The 17,654-nt window shown below is 46.3% G+C and overlaps 1 protein-coding gene across 1 annotated transcript; it reads right to left on the reverse strand.

Moving 5' to 3' along the window:
* Positions 1-1,182: 1,182 nt before the first annotated feature.
* On the reverse strand, positions 1,183-14,242 carry TNFSF15 (TNF superfamily member 15). The gene is made up of 4 exons (XM_057405979.1): positions 13,735-14,242; positions 7,253-7,304; positions 6,670-6,717; positions 1,183-1,723 (listed from the first exon to the last, which is right to left on the reverse strand). The coding sequence occupies exons 1-4, from the start codon at positions 13,981-13,983 to the stop codon at positions 1,296-1,298; spliced, it is 777 nt and encodes a 258-aa protein (XP_057261962.1). The 5' UTR covers positions 13,984-14,242; the 3' UTR covers positions 1,183-1,295.
* Positions 14,243-17,654: the final 3,412 nt, after the last annotated feature.

Consider the following 17,654-nt stretch of genomic DNA (forward strand, 5'->3'; position numbering starts at 1 on the left):
GTCATTGCAGGAATGACTGGGTTGTAGGTGCTCACGTGTGAGACCTCGTTAGCAGATTACAGTGTAAAGTCCAAGTCTATGAGAACATGACTTGAGACACTGTCAGCGATCTATTTATTGTGGAAGGAGAAAACAAGCTGGGGAATTTCCCTGAGAGACAGTAATGTCTATGAAAATAGGTCTATGAAAAACGTGAGGTGGGGAGGTGAATGTTCTTGAGCTCCACACCTGCCCATGGCATGCCATGATGGTGTCTTTGGAACTAACCTTGTATACGGACTGCTGGTTGCCAGCCTTCACCCAGGGAAAGGCTGGGGAGTCTCTTGTGGTTAGGGGACTGCCGCAGCATTGGCAGTGGTTGCAAGGGGGAGCACCAAGACAGTGATTTCTTTAGCTGCACTTGCCTTGAATTGAAACATAAGGGAAAGCAAAATGTTGCAGAGGTTTTCTTTCAGAATATCAGTGGTTGATTTAAAAAATGTGGGAATTTTTGCTACGTGCCTCTCTGTGCCTTGTCTATTCTGTTTTCCTAATGTTAGGACCTAGCAGGGATAGGTTTCATGCTGAAACAGAAAATTTTCTTGGGGGGAAAAAGAAATCAAAAGTAGCTTCTGCAAAGCACAAGATATAATTTAAATCCACTTTAGAGGGAAACTGAAGGGATTAATGAAGCAGTTGATGATCTGAGCTTTGTTAGTGCAAAGTACTGAGCAAATCCTTTTAGAAGTATAGATCTGTTTCTATGGTTCTAGAAGGAAATGATGGAAAGGAGTTACCTTTTAGAACCGAGAATCTCAAGAAGGGTCGTGCAAAACTATACTGGAAGTGCTGGAGAAAGTTCAAAACCACTTTTCCGTGGCTATAATTTATATATTGGACATGGAGTTAGTGATGTAGCCTAGCTGCAATATTCCGGATCAATAATCCCACCCACAAATACAAACTGCTCCTCCTTATCTCTTGAAGAGCTCTCAGTTTTCACTTTCAAAAACGTATTTTTCCTCCCATCCTAGTTTCATTTTTTCTGTTTGGTTGGTTGTTGGGTTTTTTGGGGGAGTTGTTTTGGCTTTTTTTGTGGTTTTTTTTTTTCTAAGTCGTTTTTGCTTCTTTCAATTCAGCCTACAGCTTCAGCTTTCCCTACCCCTTAATGTAAGGCTGCAGAGAGCTGCAGAGAAGTGACAGTACAGAAGGATAACAGCACAGAGTTCGCACCCCAACATACACCCACAAAGCCAAGATCCAGTAAGGTCACACCCGGACCCTGATGGGAAGACCCTACTGGCTGCTGCCAGGGACTACAATAAAAAAGCACCAAAGAAAGTGATGTGCTCCTTGGTGTAATCCACCAGCTTGATGTCACTAACGTTGACCATTAGCCTGTCTCCTACTTTTAAGGAGACCACAGCACCCAGATAAATGGGCTGGAACCAGTTATTTCCATTTTCACTGAGGGTCTTGGTGCCAGTCAGCAGATTGGTGGGCACAGGGTAACTGTCAGTGACTTTGGTGATGATCTCAGTGACAGAGTTTGGTTTAGTGTGATTTTCAATTGGCCCTCGGAAAGTGACCTGAGCATAGACGTAGTAGTCCCCAGACACAGGTATCACCAGTGAGTTGCTGGAGTAACTCAGGTTGTTCTTGGTAAAGGCCAAGCCTCGCTTGTCTTCCCACTGCAGGATGGGCAGATGGTTTCCCGTGGTGGTGGTGAGGTCTTGTCTCTTCACTGTGGGAAGAAGAAAGATGAAGAAGGGGTGGGTTAGTCTGCTTTATCCAGGGATATGCTGTAGGATGCAATGTGAGATCTCTGCTTCAAAGGGTGAACTATTTAAATGGGGTAATAAAAATGCTAGGACAGAAATGTTCTTATTTTACAGCTTGAAAGCCGAGATGAAGTGGCTGCAGGCCAGCTATCCAGTGATGGTTTTGGAGGGTGTTCATAAGGCATCCAGACTGAGCAATCAGGAGTTAAAGTCAAGGATGCTTCTGGAAGACCTTGGCCAGTACAGGCTACCTGGAGTATGCTGTGACTGGATGTCCTGGTTGTGGGCAGATCCTGAATGAAGAGACTGTCCTTCCTGAAGGCTGAGTCTCGTGGCACTGTGGAGCAATACCCTACACATCCAAGGTGCTATCTTACCTATTTACAGAGTAAAAACCTTGTTTTAAGTGAAACCAGTGCTGGGGCAGTTGTATATAGTTACCATGCCTGTAACTAATGGTTCAGGACAGGAATAAGAAATTTTAAAGCATCATTTTCTTCAGTAGCTATGGCTCACAGTTGTTTCTTAGACACTACTGTGCATGCAAATATTTCCCCATGATCAGCACGATCTACCACCAAACACTGAGACGCTTCTATTCCTGCCATTTTGCTTCTGAAGGATGTTAGGTTTTGTTAGCCCTGGTGTCAAGCTTCATGAATGCTCTCAACAAAACATTTTGCTTAGAATTGCCTTTGGTTTACTGGTGCCATTTGATTTTATCAAGTGCTCATAAGACCCCGCTGTGCTTCAAGAGGCCCAAATCCAAAGCAGCGCATTACATTTAGAACTGTTTTCATCTCTTTCTTTTCCTTTTCTTTTCTTTGATGCTTTGCTGGAACAAAACCCTAAGCTGTTGTCAGCCTCAGCTTTCTCCAGACTTTTCCCAGTCTTGTGGTTAGCCGATCACAAGCAGAGCTCTAAGCCAGACCTCAGCATCAGTCTCATGAAGGCTGAGGATGCTCCCCTGGCTGCAAGGGTCTCAGGGGATGAATCAGGGAACTGCTGCCCTATTTCCTTTGCCTCTCCTCTGCTCTTTCAGTTTCTCTCACACAACACCCAGGAGAATAAGTCCTAGACTTATTTCTACTCATTTTTTAATTCAGGGAAGCAAAAGAGTTTTCTCTTTTCTTTACTGTCTGCCACATGAAATTATTGTGGTAAAACAGCAGGTGAAGTGGTGGACAGGAAGAGGATAAAAACCATTCAGGTTCTGCCAGGTATTAAAACGAACCTGAAAAGTTAATCATAAATGCTGAGAAAGACTGAGGCAATTGATTTCCAGGAAATGAGACATTTTTTGTGAGCTTGAGTTAATGTTTAAAGTTTATTTTGATTTAATATTTGGGGAAGGGGCACATTTGCATGGGCAGGGATGCAAATGGAGTGCAGGTACTGATTACTGTGATACTCTGTTGACAATAACCATTAGGTTTATCCTGGGTGAAATGAGATTCAGAAAAAGCAACGTGCTCAGCTCCCAATGGCATCTATTTCCCTGTCTCTTCTAGAAATCAATAATCCCTAAAGAGACAAGAAGGTGTTAGGAGTGTGATTTCTTTTATATTCTCTGAGTAGCACAATGAAATAATGGGTGTTTTTCAGCCTGCCTGTCAGTGCTGCTGAAGTATCAAATCTCTCTGGTCTTTCCCCAATCGGTTAAGTACATGAGGGGAGTATTTGTGTGTAGGAGGGACTGTGGTAGCAAGCCAAGCTATGTTATAGCAGTATTATGAGAACTATAAGGGTTAGAGCCAATGGAGCTTTTCCTGATACAGAGAGAGAGGAATAAAAGAAAGTGGAAGTGCTCATGGTCTGCCTCCATCCTCATCTACTTCTCAGGGTGTCTAAAGACAGGTCTGAGTCCTGGCAAAAGCTTAAAGTAGCATTTGGATCACTATAAGGTTTACAAGAGGTTGGAGTAACATGTCTCAGAGATCTGTTGGTAGCAGATGAAATACTGTTTGAGATGGGAAGGATCAGAAAAGATCAGAAAATTCCCGGAAAATATCCTGGGCTCTTTTCCATCTTGGAAATTTTGGGGGGAAATTGAAGAGAAGCTGCATGTGAAATATTCTTTTCCATGTAGAATGATGCAGTGGGTGTCAGTGACACCCAATTCTTCAATGTCTTTTACTAACAGGCAGCTTAAGTGAAGTACATGATTTCATAACTTCTAGAATTAGTCAGCTGTAAGTTTTACAGCTACAACCTCCCTTTTAGGATAAATCTCACTCTATTGATGCTCTCTATTTTCAAGTTAATTTTTCCCATGCTTTCAATCCTGATTGGGGGAAAAATTCCTGTTCAAATGCCTTTGAATACAGCACATCTTTTCTAGCAGCATTTGTACTTCATAGTTTTTATTTACTTCTTTTGTAAATAGATGGAGCCATACTTCCTGTCATGCTAATTCTTGAAGTCAATGAAATTTGCCTTTAATAAGGGGCTCATTGCTACAGTTCCTTCAACTTTCCTGTCCGCTATAAACTTTTGGCATCTCTTACATGTGAAATTATTTCTCCATTCATCAAATCCCTTTTGGCTTAGTCCCTTGCTGAAGAATCCCTTTTGCTTGGCAGCTTTTGGGTACGTTTTGGGACATATTGTTGAACTTGCGGGGTATCTAAACTCTCACTAGTGTGAAAACCTGATACTGAACACTGGACTCTGAGTCTCGGTCTCAGTGAGAGGTTAGAGTCTGAGTCTCCTGTTGTGCCCTGGGAGTTTAATAACTACCCTTAGAAAGGTCATTACTTCCAACAATCAAGTGGAACCGGAAAGTAACCAGATTTAGTGGAGCGTCTAGGGGCCATTGGCAGCATAGTAAGTGTGAGCCAGGTACCTCAGTGGGGTTTCTGCACCATGCCACAGGCTGGTGACAAGAAGGAATAGGCATTGGTCTGTATTGTGACCCAAAGTGCAACCAAACAAGTCAGAGAGGGGATGATGGCATGGCACAGTCAGCACTAAATACATGTTACTGCGCAGGAGAGAATGGGGATGAGAAAAGTCCTAGCTAGGTATTCTTCACTAGCTATAGCCACCCAGGAAGAAGAGATCTTGATGCCAGTTTGGATAAGTTCAAAATGCTCCGTGTGTGTTAAAAAGACCAAAAGCAGGTGAAAAGTTCATAATAAAGGAACAGAAATGAAAACACTGAGTCATTCTGCTACTGCTAATTCAATGGTGCATTGCTGTGAAAGTACTGTCTCTAGCCCTTGTTCCTCTCACTCCTCACGTTCAGATTATACGTGTCTAAAAAGCTGTATGTGTCAGAATATGTGTGCTGGAATAGAGAGCTGGAATAGGTTTCCTACAAGTGAGAGTCTGTAGTCTACCACCTTCACTTTGCAAAGTATACCTGCAGTGGGGGAATGTCCCATAGGCTTGAAGTATAATTGTTCCTCTTTCACTTTCTATGCATGAACCATGGTTTCTGAGAAGGGAAGGGGGCACCCAAGAAATCATCATGCAGCAGGTCTGAAACCATATTTCCTGACTGCGATGCTCTGCTAAGCTTGTGAACTCATTGCACAGGGTTCAGCACCAGAAATAAGACTGGGCTAAAAAAGGTCAAAGATAAGTTCATTAGAATGAGGTTCTCTGATGGCTACATAGGGTGCAGAACCCCCTTAGCTTTTTCTTTTCATGCATGCTGTGGCCAAATGTGGCTGCCCCCTCTCCCTAGCATGGGGGCAGTTGGGAAATGGAGAGACTTACACTAGCAGACATGGTCCTTTTGCTCTTTCAAACGTGCACTTAAGCAAAGATAGGATTCTGAACAAGGACAGGTCAGTTTTGGAGCTCTAGCAACCTGCATGTGAACGGGGATGGGACAGAGGGAGGAGCTTGTGGATTAGGGAAAGAAAACTATGCTGGGAAAGAACTCGCCTCTGGAATACAGATTGATTTCACCCTGTAGGTGAGTTTGTGTGAAGCATCATGTCACTTCTTGCACGTTTCAAGTTATTAACATGCTCCCCAGTACAACTACAGGGCATTGGGGTCACCTCTGTAGTGAGGTTTTGAGAGCTGTAAGTTGCTTTGGGTCAGAGCAGCTGGAGAGCCTTTCAGCATTCCGCTCCATCCACAGGAGAACCAGCCATGAATTTTTCCTCTTTCCTGGAAATAATACCTGTATTTTCCAGGTGGGGGGAGCTGGTGAGGACGACAGAAGGCTCACGACAGCGTCCTTGGTGTGGTGACAGCTACACCTTCACGGCTGAGGTGGTGAGATGGTGGCCCTGCAGATGCTAGTAGCCCCTTAGAAACATATTGCAGCCTACCCTGCAATAGAGCTTTGTGGCAGCACCTTCCTAATGCAGCATAAGGGCTTGGAGATGTTCACCTTTCCTTTTCCATGGAAAACAGGATCAGTTTTATGGCAACATGGTGTGTGTGACCTGAGAAAGATCTTGCAGAAAAATAAGGTCTAAAACTGATCTTATTTTACTTGATTTTTCTCCCAAAACTGGTAGTTCATCCCACTTCACTGCTCTGTGTGGGCTCCTTTCCTTGACTTTCCTAAGGGATTCAGCAGATCGCTAGAATTCCAGGGACTTAGTACAGTTGCAAGAGCTTCTCTTTCAGTGGAAGAAGCATAGAGTCATAGAATCCTAGAATGGTTTGTGTTGGAAAGGACCTTAAGATCACCTAGTTCCAAACCCTCTGCCATGGTCAGGTATGCCTCATTCCATCTTGGAAACACAACAACACTTCTGTCGACTACCTCCTTTGCAGTGCCTTTCCTACAAACACAGCCTGCAAACAACAATCTGTTGTGGTCAGCAAGGCAGAGCTGATGGTTATTTTCCTTGCAACACCTGATCCTATCAGCTCCATATAAACTGAGGTTACATCTGCTGGAATACTCATGGGAAACGCTTTATTTTTGAACAAACATTACCTGTCAGGTGAGCTCTTGGCTTTTCAGCACTGGGAAGTGTTTCTGTAACTGAGGGAAAAAAGGGAAAAGTCATGAGTAAGCATGTTAGATGCTATTCAAGTCAATGAGATGTGAGTGGTGACCAGTGGTGCTGAGGAAACCTGTGCAGCCCCTTTCCATTTCTGCATATGAGTCAGGAGTTACCTGCTGAGATTGCTTATTGACACCACTGAGGTAATAAAATCCCTTTGCATATGGATGAGCTCGTTAGACCTATATTTCTGAAGGGTGAACTAAGAGGAGCTGTGGTGTCCATGGGTCAGAGGGCTGTGTACATGGGCTCCCAAATCCATGTTATGCTGATCCCAGAGAGCTGCCGGGGATGTCTGTGCCTGCATTAGAAGGAGTTTGCCCAGTCCTGGGATTAGGAGTGGCTCGCACTTTCACTACGGCCCCAGTTATCTCCCTGTATCTTGTAGCAAGGTTTGTCTCCATCTGCCCTGGCTTGTTTGGCTTGGGAGGGGTTTGGGTGCTGCAGCAGTGATTGCTAAACCTCAGCACACAAAGGTGTTGGGGACGGGGAGGGAAGAACAAGCAAACTTACCAGTATCTACTGCCCGTTGCTTCAGAAAGCGAGAGCCCTTCTCTTCTGTGACCTGCAAGAAGAGATTCCAATGGGTTAGTTCCAGGCTCCAGCGTGTACAGCACCGACATAGAGGGTCTTGTTTGTGTTATCCCAGAAAATGGAATGTGCTACTGTAACATTACCAAGTTCAGCTAGAGTTTTTGTGTAAAAGGACAAGCCCTGACAAGGCTTCGCTTCATTGCAAGAGCTTTCTGCTGTTTGAAACCGCCCGTGCCTCTGAAAGGGTGCCAGGGACAGGAGCTGGGCTCCTGTAGTGATGGTTGTGCTCAACTCCAGTCTTGTTTAGAGGCTGGACGAGCCCTTGGCACAACTGGGAGAGGACTGGCAGAGTGGCTGGTGTGAATTAGCGATTGCTAGCCCTCCACTGGGATGGTGACTCCATGCAGCACCGCTGGAGCACCTCTGCTGCTCAGAGACTCTCCTGGTCCTCAATCTCTGCAGAGCAATGTGAGCAACTCCTCCCTGTCTCAGGACTCTCTGGAATGTTGGGCAGCCTCTTTGGAGGGTGGACAGGAGCTGAGACTGTCGGAGAGCGCAGGTGGCAGAGGGTGAGCTCTGCAGCTCACTGATGCTTTACCAAGAGACAGCAGGGTGATTCACAGTTCCTTGGCTCTTACATTTTGGTCCAGAGCTGAGCCCCAGCTTGCTCATAACCCATCCCTGTACCAACATGCATTTGCATAGCAGCAGGACATGGCCCCGGACCGCACCAAGCGGTTCTGGTGTTTAGGTCAAGCAGTTCAAAGGGAAGCTGCTGTCTGTCTGCTGCATGCCTAACAAGGCTGGTCCTTCTGAATAATGCTTGGGCACAGCCAGTGGCTTCTTGCCATGTGCCAATTCTTTTATGGTTCCTAACTGCAGGATGCTGTGGGATGCTGACTCTGGACCCAGACTCCCTGTGGTATGAGGAGCATCCCTTATGCTTTCCCCAGGGCACAGTTCATTGCAGGTCTATGCCAACAGTGTGGCTGCAGAAAGAACACAGTCTGGGATATGCAGCCAGCTCGGGGTTGGCTGTCAGGAACCCCATTACTCAATGTTTGTCAGGAGCACATTGGTCTGATATAGTGTGTTTAATGAACAGCTGCAATAAATACATCAAACAGAGCCTGCTCAGCTTGCAGGCAATGATTTGATGCATATTCATAAACAGGCTGAAATAATATTAACGCACAGATGATAAAGCTGTCTCCTGGTGTCTGTGTCGTGCATAACTTCAAATACTACAGGAGAAGCAGGAAATAGATGATATATAGTGGCTGGATGAAGAAGACTGGTTTTGAGAGGAGAATCACAGGCTGCCTGGGTTTGGGGACTGCCAGCCACACTGCTAAGTCCAGAGATATTTTAAGGTTTTACTAGCAGGGAACATCCCTGTGCTCCTGAATAAAACCATCGTTTCTAAAACAGTTATTCCAGTGTGCTGGAATAAAATGGAGAAGGAAAACAGCAGGGAAAAGCCTCTTTTAAACCCCTTCACCACCAAGGGTCCTGACTGCTTGCTGTGGCATCTAAACACGACTGTACTTCTGATGGGACACAGTCATAGCCAGGTGATGTGACATCGTCATAGCCAGGTGACTTTGTCCTTCTGTTGGTGGGAAGCACAAGATGCATGTGGAGGATTTCCCTCGAGCATTCCTCCCTTTCTTTTGGCCAGATATCTATGTGAATGAGTTGATTTACACCATTATTTATGTGACACTTCCTACATATTTATGAAGTGACAGACTTTCTAATGATGCTCAGTACCGCAATGAGCTGCAAATCAATCACAAACCTACATTCAATCATGTAGCTTCAGTGGGACTGCTTAAATATGTAAAGCCTAGCTTCCACTGAAGTACTGCAAATAAACTTGGAGGTTGCAATACAAACGGAGATGATGGGAAAGTGGGAAGAATAGCAAGAAGAATTCTGGGTTACTTTGGGGTTTTTCCTTGTTTTGGGTTTGGGTTTCTTTTTTTAATAAAGAAAAAGATTTCAACTGAAAGCTGAGGAGAAAGCTTCATTTGGAGATGCTAAGAGCAGTATGATGCAGTAGATAGAGCAGGGTGTTGCGAGGTGTGGAGTCATTCTGTTGCTTGGTAAAGTTGGGGTTCTTACTTTTCTAATGGTGCTATTTGATAAGAATACATATTGCTAACGCCAAAAAGAAAGGCTGAACATCCTCGCTCACACTCTTTGCCTCTTGGACCTCCAGGAAGGGCTGGGGCTGTACAGTGGGGAACTGTACAGGAGAAGCAGGCAGAGAGAGATTAATAAGCAAAATATCCCCAGCACCTCCACCCTATCTGTTTTTAGGACAAAATACTGTTTTATGGGCAGGGTCTATACAGGTCATACATGGTACATGCACACAGAGGTTTGCTAGCTCCAGAGATGCTGTATGGCCCAGACTGGGCAGTTTTGATAGGGACCTGTCCTATGCCACTGAAAACTGACTTTGATGCCCTTCAAGGGCCTGTAGGGACAGGCCAAGGGGAATGGCTTTAACCTGCCAGAGGGGAGACTGAGATGAGCTCTTAGGCAGAAGCTCTTCCCTGTGAGGGTGCTGAGGCGCTGGCACAGGGTGCCCAGAGAAGCTGTGGCTGCCCCATCCCTGGCAGTGTTCAAGGCCAGGTTGGACACAGGGGCTTGGAGCAAGCTGCTCTGGTGGAAGGTGTCCCTGCCCGTGGCAGGGGTTGGAGCTGGAGGAGCTTTAAGGTCCCTTTCAACACAAACCATTCCATGATTTTATGATTCTATGATTCTATGACTCCTGTACTGCAACAGCTCCCTTCTCCACTGCAAGACTGACATGGCGCACAGGTTCATGTCAAGCCTTTGAACGGGTTTTGGAATTTCCCTTTACACTGCTTGTGATCCTGGCATGCTAGGGATGCCATGAAAATAAATCCAAGTAACAACATCTCCAGAGAGCAGGGCTTGATGTTCTGCTCTGCTGGCCTAGCTGAGCAGAGTTGCTAAGGCAGCCCAAAGATGCTCTCCTTGCTGCTGTGCCGTTCCCATGGTAGATCTGTGCACTCAGACTGAAACTTGGCTTCCCTTTGGGGAAGGATACACATCATTCCTGGACCTCCCTCTGGAAAGGCATTATTAGAGCCTTTCACAGACTTCCTGCTGATAACACCATCCATGTGTCATTGCTTAAAGATCACTAGAACTCTATATCCTCACCTTGCTCTGCCCTGAAGAACAAAATGAAGTGATTTGTTTCTTCCAAAAGGGAAGCAGTGTAGTAAGCCTGGAAGGTGTCCAGGGAGGAAACCCATCAGCAGACTTCAATTATTCATGCAAGATGCATTATACCATGAGAAAGAGAGAAGCAGTAGCTCACCCGTCCTGCTGTGCTGACATAACTTGCCCCCCTTTTTTTCTGAAAGGGACGTTTCCTGAGGAAAAGGTGACTTTGTGTCCCTTTGGAAGCAGAATGTGGCACCACGTGCACCCACACAGAGGCAGAGATGAATGAACTGCCTCACCCTGTAGGTGAATGCAAGAGGCAGAACCCTATTGTACAAACCTTCCCCAGCTCCCTTCCCACTCCTCCTTGCTCCAGGGAGGATGGGCTTCTGCTTTTCACCTGCTGCTTAATTCCCCCCTTCCCACTGTCCCAATGCACATGAAGTTGATAATCTGGCATGTGTGAGCTCAGCTCTGGTCCTGGGCAAGAAGAGGACTCTTGTGAGCTTGCTGATGCAAGGGTCAGTGGGCGAAACTTGGGTCTGCCCACTTGCTCCCAGTATGCCCAGGGCATCCACACCCCAAAACCAGTGCCACAGAGGGCTCTGACACATTCACCTGGGCTCAACCTTCTCCTTCTAGGTAGGATTAGGATTGGAATAATTAGATATTAGGTCAAATAGTAATATTAGATTAAATATTAGGTATTAGAGAGGAGACTGAGATGAGCTCTTAGGCAGAAGCTCTTCCCTGTGAGGGTGCTGAGGCGCTGGCACAGGGTGCCCAGAGAAGCTGTGGCTGCCCCATCCCTGGCAGTGTTCAAGGCCAGGTTGGACCCAGGGGCTTGGAGCAAGCTGCTCCAGTGGAAGGTGTCCCTGCCCGTGGCAGGGGTTGGAGCTAGAGGAGCTTTAAGGTCCCTTCCAACACAAACCATACCATGATTCTATGATATGATTCTATCATTCTGATTTGGGTTATCAAAGGGGCACATGAGGGAAGAGCATCCTTTAACAATCCAGTTGTAACGCTTAAGATGCAGTAGGAAATACAAAAAGTCTTTTTCCCGTGAGCCTTTATGCCTGGAAGTGTTCCCATAGACTGAAACTCCCTACAGCTGTGCTGAGCTGCAGAGCTCAGCATGACACAGCACTATGGGGAATTAACAGAAAGCTTCATAGGCAGCCAGAGCACTCTGCTGCTGGACCACACTGGTGACAGTCGCAAGCAGTGAATGGAAAACAGGATCCAGCTGAACTGCAGCTTCACCTCTGGCCTTGGCAGGAAGGAAGCAGGCAGGCAGCCAGCCCCAGTCATTATTCTCTTCCTCACTGGGAGTCACAAGAGGCTGTAAGTCATCTGATCACCTCACCGCATCACTGTGGGAGTCATACTCACTAACAATCTGTGCATGCGCATGGAAAAACACTGGTGTAGCCCAGGCTAGAGCAAACCTAATGGCTTAAATTGTGCTTTTCCTCTTCAGGAGCCAAACCCACTCACAGAAATACTTCGGTAGCTCTGCCAACAACTTCAAGAGGCAGGAACACATTACTCCAAGCAGACAGGCTAACATTTTGCTATTATTTCACTCTAAGATCATTTCAAGAACTGAACTATTCTGCTCTGTACAACCTCACAGGGCAATGCAGCTGAGACTGCCCAAAGCACCTCTTCATTCTGTGTGCACCTGCTCTAGCTGGCCTGAATCAGAATCACAAATTTGTTTGGTTTGGAAAGGACCCTAAGATCATCCAGCCCCAACCCCTGCCACAGGCAGGGACACCTTCCACTATAGAGCAGCTTGCTCCAAGCCCCTGTGTCCAACCTGGCCTTGAACACTGCCAGGGATGGAGCATTTGCCACTTCTTTGGGCAGCCCGTTCCAGTGTCTCAGCACCCTCACAGTATAAAACTTCTTCTTTATATCTAACCTGAACTCCCCCTGTGTAAGTTTGAACCCGTCAACAGTCCCTGATGAAGAGTCCCTCTCCAGCATCCTTGTGATAGCAGTAAAAGGGTCAATGCAGTAATGTGCACTTTCACATATGCAAGAAATAAATAGGCAGATCTAACAGCCCTAGGTACTGCCTAGGCCTGATGCATCTCCTCTTAACTCTGCACAAGGTTTAATAATAACACAGAAGATGCTGCACCCTAAGTCCAGCATCACTTGGGAGCGAGAAGCAAGCTGCGCAGACTAGTGCCAGCCTGTTTGACTTCATCCCTGTGCAGCCCAGAGCGCATGTGTGCAGCCATGGGTACAGCTGTCACGCTCTCCAAACATCCTTAGGCTAAATGTGTGTGAAGTTAGAAAGCTGCCTTCAAGGTCACTTACTAACACTGCTTTCTTTGTTGTGGTTCCTAAGTGAGCATAGAACAAGTAGGATAATTACTGGGGGAATTTCAGACCTGAAGCTAAAATTCAAACCATAGCTCTTCCGACCTTTAGGTGTATATGCATCATTCTAGCATGGGGCAATCCTCCTGAATTCATAGCCTATTGTGGAAATAGGCACTTGTTTCCAGTCTGGCACAAGAAGGAGTGGGGTGGCATAGAAAAGCATTAGAAGCAACCACAGCAGCAAGCTTATCTTGCTAGGAGCAAAGTGAGTTCAGCTGTTTGTCAGAGGAGGTGAGCAGAGGAGATCCCTAGCTCTGGAGAAAGTTTTGATGGAAGTAAAATTGGGATGTGAAAATTAAATTTAGACTCCTGAACTGTCTCAAATCATGCAACTGCAGGAGTTTGTATTAATAATAAGCAAGAGCTGTATCTCTCTGTCCAGTGATGGATGATGAGCACTGACCCGCTGGCATCACCAACACAGTCAGCAGATGTTTCTTGAAATAGGACACTGGGAGGGGAATTCTCCTTTCTTAACATGAAAGAAGGGAAGAAGATGAACCATAGTGTCAAAATCTGGCTGAGATTAGTGGAGAGGCACTGATTTCCATCAACCAGCCATTTTTCTTAAGTGTTTCCTTCAGCACATCACTGAAAGTTTTGAAGTTGTGCCTTGTGCTGTGACCTGAATGAAATTAAGAGGAACAGAAAGCGTTGCCTACAAAGACCAAACCAAAATAACATTTATCCCAGGCAGATTTGCTCTGAGTAAGGAAGAAGGAATGTAACAGCGAGTTTCTTGCATTCCCTTAAATATGAGAAACTCATGAAGAGCATAAAAGAACCAAACAAACCCAACCCTGTAGACGCGGGATGTAGCGCACCAAGATAGAAATCAGCCATCAATCTCTTACCTGTCCAGCACAGGAGCTGGGTGCTCTGAGGTGTCCAACCAGCAGGTAGGCAATGGGCAGCACGAGGACCAGCACGGAGAGCAGGCACAGCAGCACTGCGCACCGTATCCTCTTCAAATCCTCCCGGAGGTGCATCCTGGCAGCTGGGTTGGTCCCAGGAGCCACTGCTTCCATGGGTATCTCAGCCCCACGGTCCATGACAGCTCCCGGCATGCGAGCTGCTGCTGCTCCTGGATGAGAACTGGGCATGGCAAAATCTCCTCTGGTGTCTGCCCTGCATGGAGACCCCCATTAAATAAGAGCTGCCCCGAGTGTGGGAAGGCACCGACACACACACACACCCTCCCTCCCAAGGAATGCACCGCCTACAATAGAAACCTAGCTCAGGGAAAGGGAGCACTGCGGCTCCCTGAGCTCCCCGAGGTGCCTGCTGCTGGCCTCCCTCTGCCTTTTTTTCCCCCTTCTGTGCAGAAGGAAGCTAGGAAAGTCCCAGTGGGTGGAACCAGGATAAACCCGGCTGCTGGGCTGGATAAACTTGAAAGCTTTTCCGCCTGGCAAAGGGAACATGAAACCAATGGGAGTGAAAGTGAGAAGTAGGGGGAGAGCAAGAGCCAATTGCGAGCGTGGGGTGGCCCGGAGCCCAGCAGTTTCAACACAGCCCCAAGAAGAGAAAGGAAGAGACTTACAGAGAGTGTGAGGGTATCGCAAGGGACCCCAAAGAAGGAGTCTGGTTCTCTGGAAAGTTGCTTCATTCCTGCATCTTAGCAGAACTCATAGCAGGCTGCAGTCAATGTACCTTTTGCCCCAAACAATCCAGGGTCAGGCCTAAAATAGGGTGTTGTGGGGTTCGTCATCTCCCAGCTTACTGTAACTGTGCTTTCAAAGGAGCCTGTTATCATGTCTTGGAAAAGCTGTGACTTTATTGCACTTGGCAAAAAAGTGATGTCATTTTTATTGATAGCCGCTGTCTGTGACTGAAGGACCTGCTGCCTATCGGCACCCTCAGGAGCTGCTCAGCACCTGATTTAGGGGAAACAAGCTCCGGCAGCAGCCGATGTCCAGTAGGAAGGGGCTCCATTGTGCCAGGAAAGGCTGGTTGCATGCTCGCACCCCGGCACACAGCAGTAGTCCACCCTCCATCCCCTGGCCTTGGTAGGGTTTAGGAAGGGCATGGCAGGAGCTGTCTGAGGAGATGGTGACGTACAGACTTATCCAGATTGTTGAAATGGGATTTGTTTTTCCATAAGAAAACATGGCTCTTGCCAAAACTGAAACTTTCTTCATTTTATACATGCACACACACAGTGCTGTGCAGAAGCTTCTCCTTTTTCCCTGCGTAGAGAAACAGGGTGGAAACTTGTGTGTTTTTTAATGAAAGAGCAACAAGGTTTCCCCCACCTCCCTATGAGAAACATTTCAGATTCGTGTTATTACAAAATAATATCAAAGAAAGAAAAATAGTTTCTCATATCCCATTCTGTCTACACCAACCCCCAATCAAACTCCAGCCAGCTCTTATCACTCACACTTCAATATCGCTCCTAGAAATCATAATTTACAGTAGTCCAGTGCTGCTTTTGATGTGCTAGAAAGCTAAAAGTCATGCTCTGAGTAATGGATAATTTAGTTAGTGAAGATGGCTGAGGCTGCCAGCAGTGGGGATGGGAATCCTTGCCAGCAGGTTGCACTGGGAATAGGTCAAGGGAAGAGAAAGCAGGAAAGAGAAAGCAAGAAATAATGAAACCCTATATGGTTTATGGAGACAGGACAAGAGAGCTGCTAAAGCAACAAAGGACTTGTGTTCTAATCCGAGCCAAGCCGCAGAACTCCTTTGTGACCTTAGGCTAGTGACTGATTTCTTTCCTTCTTTAATTCCTTGTTTGTTTTTATTGAGGCTGTAAAACCTTCAGGACAAGGGCTGCTTTGTGGTTTTACAGTGCCCAGACCTGACTTCAGGGCAGCCATGGCTGTGTTCATCATCAGTTTAAAAACCATAATGAGCAGGAAGGTGCTGCTAAGATAAGCAGAAAGAAAACTCATATTTCTGTGGAAGTGCTGTGTAGAGATGTGATTTATTTCTCTCCCTCTCTGGGGTCCCAGTTGTTTATTCTAGGGCAGAGTCCAAAAAACCTAGTACTAATATTTTGGCCATGAATGTCAAAGTTCATTTTCTCTTCATTGTGAGTGCCACCGAATGTCTAAGTGCTTACAAGCAGCCAGCCACACATCTCCAATCTGTAAACTAGCAACCCCCCTGCTGTTTATTGGGTTTTATTTTCCAGGGAATTCCAGTGGAATCCCGAGTTAAAACAGCTCAAGAGCTCTTAAAAACCTTTTATTGGCCTGAGATTTCCTGCAGTGGTGTATGACCTGCAAACCGTTGGCTGGAAGAGGATGAGTTGCTGGAGCCTTGGGGACAGAGGGCTGGGCGTTAAGATGAGATGGGAACAGATCCATGTGCCTGGTTGTGAAGCCAAACTAAGAATTTGTTCCTAAAAATCACAAGAAAGGAAGGAAAAAAATCTGGTTTTCCTCTGCAGAGTGTAAATGCATCTCGTACACTGCATGCCTTTTATTTGCCAGGAGGTGACTTGCCCAAGACAGCTCAGCAGAATAAATCAGAGCAGCCAGAATAAAGCCAGGTCTGCAGATCAGTGCTGGGCTTCTGCTCCCCTTGGTTGCACTGCAGCACACAGGGTGCTCCTGCCTGGAATGTTTCCATCCCCTTGCTGCAGAACAGGGCATGACCTTCAGTGTCCACAACGGTCTCATCTTCCCCTTGAGTGGAGCTGTCAGTCATGGTGCTTTTCAGATGTCTCCTGGGCTCCCTGGTGTTCTCAGCCCTGACTGGTGGGTACATTCTTCTGCTCACATCAGATGTGTTCCAGCTTGTGATTCTTGACTAGTTTCTATTTATTAGAGACATCTGCAGGGGTTACCAACCCAGTTCCCCTCTGTACTTTAACAAGCTTTAAAGAGGGGAGATGATACACTGTGAAGTTAAATATGTGGGAATTTGTGATGTTTCTACTGAGAAGAAAAGCCATGAAGGGAATTAGGCATCCAAAGAAGCAGGTTGTCGCTGGGGCATGCTACCTCTGTGCTGCTGAGGTTTCTCTTCTTTCTGCAGTTAGCTTTCTTTCTCTGCTTTGTTCTTTCTGCATGCTTGTGTATGATGTGTATGAAGGCATTTCGTAAGATGAACCGTATATATAGTGAGGATAAAGTACACAAGGATGTTACTACAGGCATTTCTGTCTTTAGCTTGGAAGATGCTTAGCATATTGCATTTTTATTCATTCCTTGTCTACATCAGGCTGTGGCTGTGATTTTAGTCTTTAAGCTTGCAGTGAGTATGGAGAAAAAGTCATTGAGCATTGAAAGACCATTTCACACATTTCTGAAGAATTTCCCAAATGATTTTTGTTGACTTTGGTCAGGATGGTTGATGTTTCATCTTCACTGTTTCCAGCTGAATCCTGGGAGATTCCCCTTAGAAAGACAAAGCACAGAGCATCCTTCCACTGGGAGGAGAGGGGGAATCAGCAAGTTGATCCTCTTGATCTTGTCATATCCTTCCTGCTTGGTGTTTTGGTAGGGTGTCTGGAGTCTCTTGTCTTTCAAATGTGGCATGGAAAGACTGTAGCTGATGCTAGTGATGTGGAAATTTCTACTACACCAGGGTCAGCACATGGATATCCATTAAATTCAAATGCTGATGGCTGTGATTGCCAAGAACAGCAGGGCTGGAAGGAAGGCAGAGGGATGAGTGGCTCATCTTAGCGTGACCAGAACCACCTTGGAAGGGAGACTATTCCCTCCTTTGTGTACAAGGGCTGTGGGAGGGTTTCGCCTTAGGCATAGTCGGTATGGATATGTGTCAGGAGGGGCTTTTCAGGTCAGTCATGAGTCTTACTCAA

This window comes from Pezoporus wallicus, unplaced genomic scaffold, assembly GCF_028554395.1.
Source record: "Pezoporus wallicus isolate ANWC-B61680 ecotype Strahan unplaced genomic scaffold, APGP_CSIRO_Pwel_v1 contig_4684, whole genome shotgun sequence".
In the NCBI taxonomy this organism is placed as follows: Eukaryota; Metazoa; Chordata; class Aves; order Psittaciformes; family Psittacidae; genus Pezoporus; species Pezoporus wallicus.

Bases quoted from the DNA above. Each gene is read 5' to 3' on its own strand.
- TNFSF15 (XM_057405979.1), bottom strand. From the start codon at position 13,983: ATGCCCAGTTCTCATCCAGGAGCAGCAGCAGCTCGCATGCCGGGAGCT. The intron at 7,305-13,734 runs GTAAGAGATTGA...CTCTTCTTGCAG, and splicing joins CCAGCTCCTGTGCTGGACAG to GTCACAGAAGAGAAGGGCTC. The intron at 1,724-6,669 runs GTAATGTTTGTT...TTCTTCCCACAG, and splicing joins GCCAAGAGCTCACCTGACAG to TGAAGAGACAAGACCTCACC.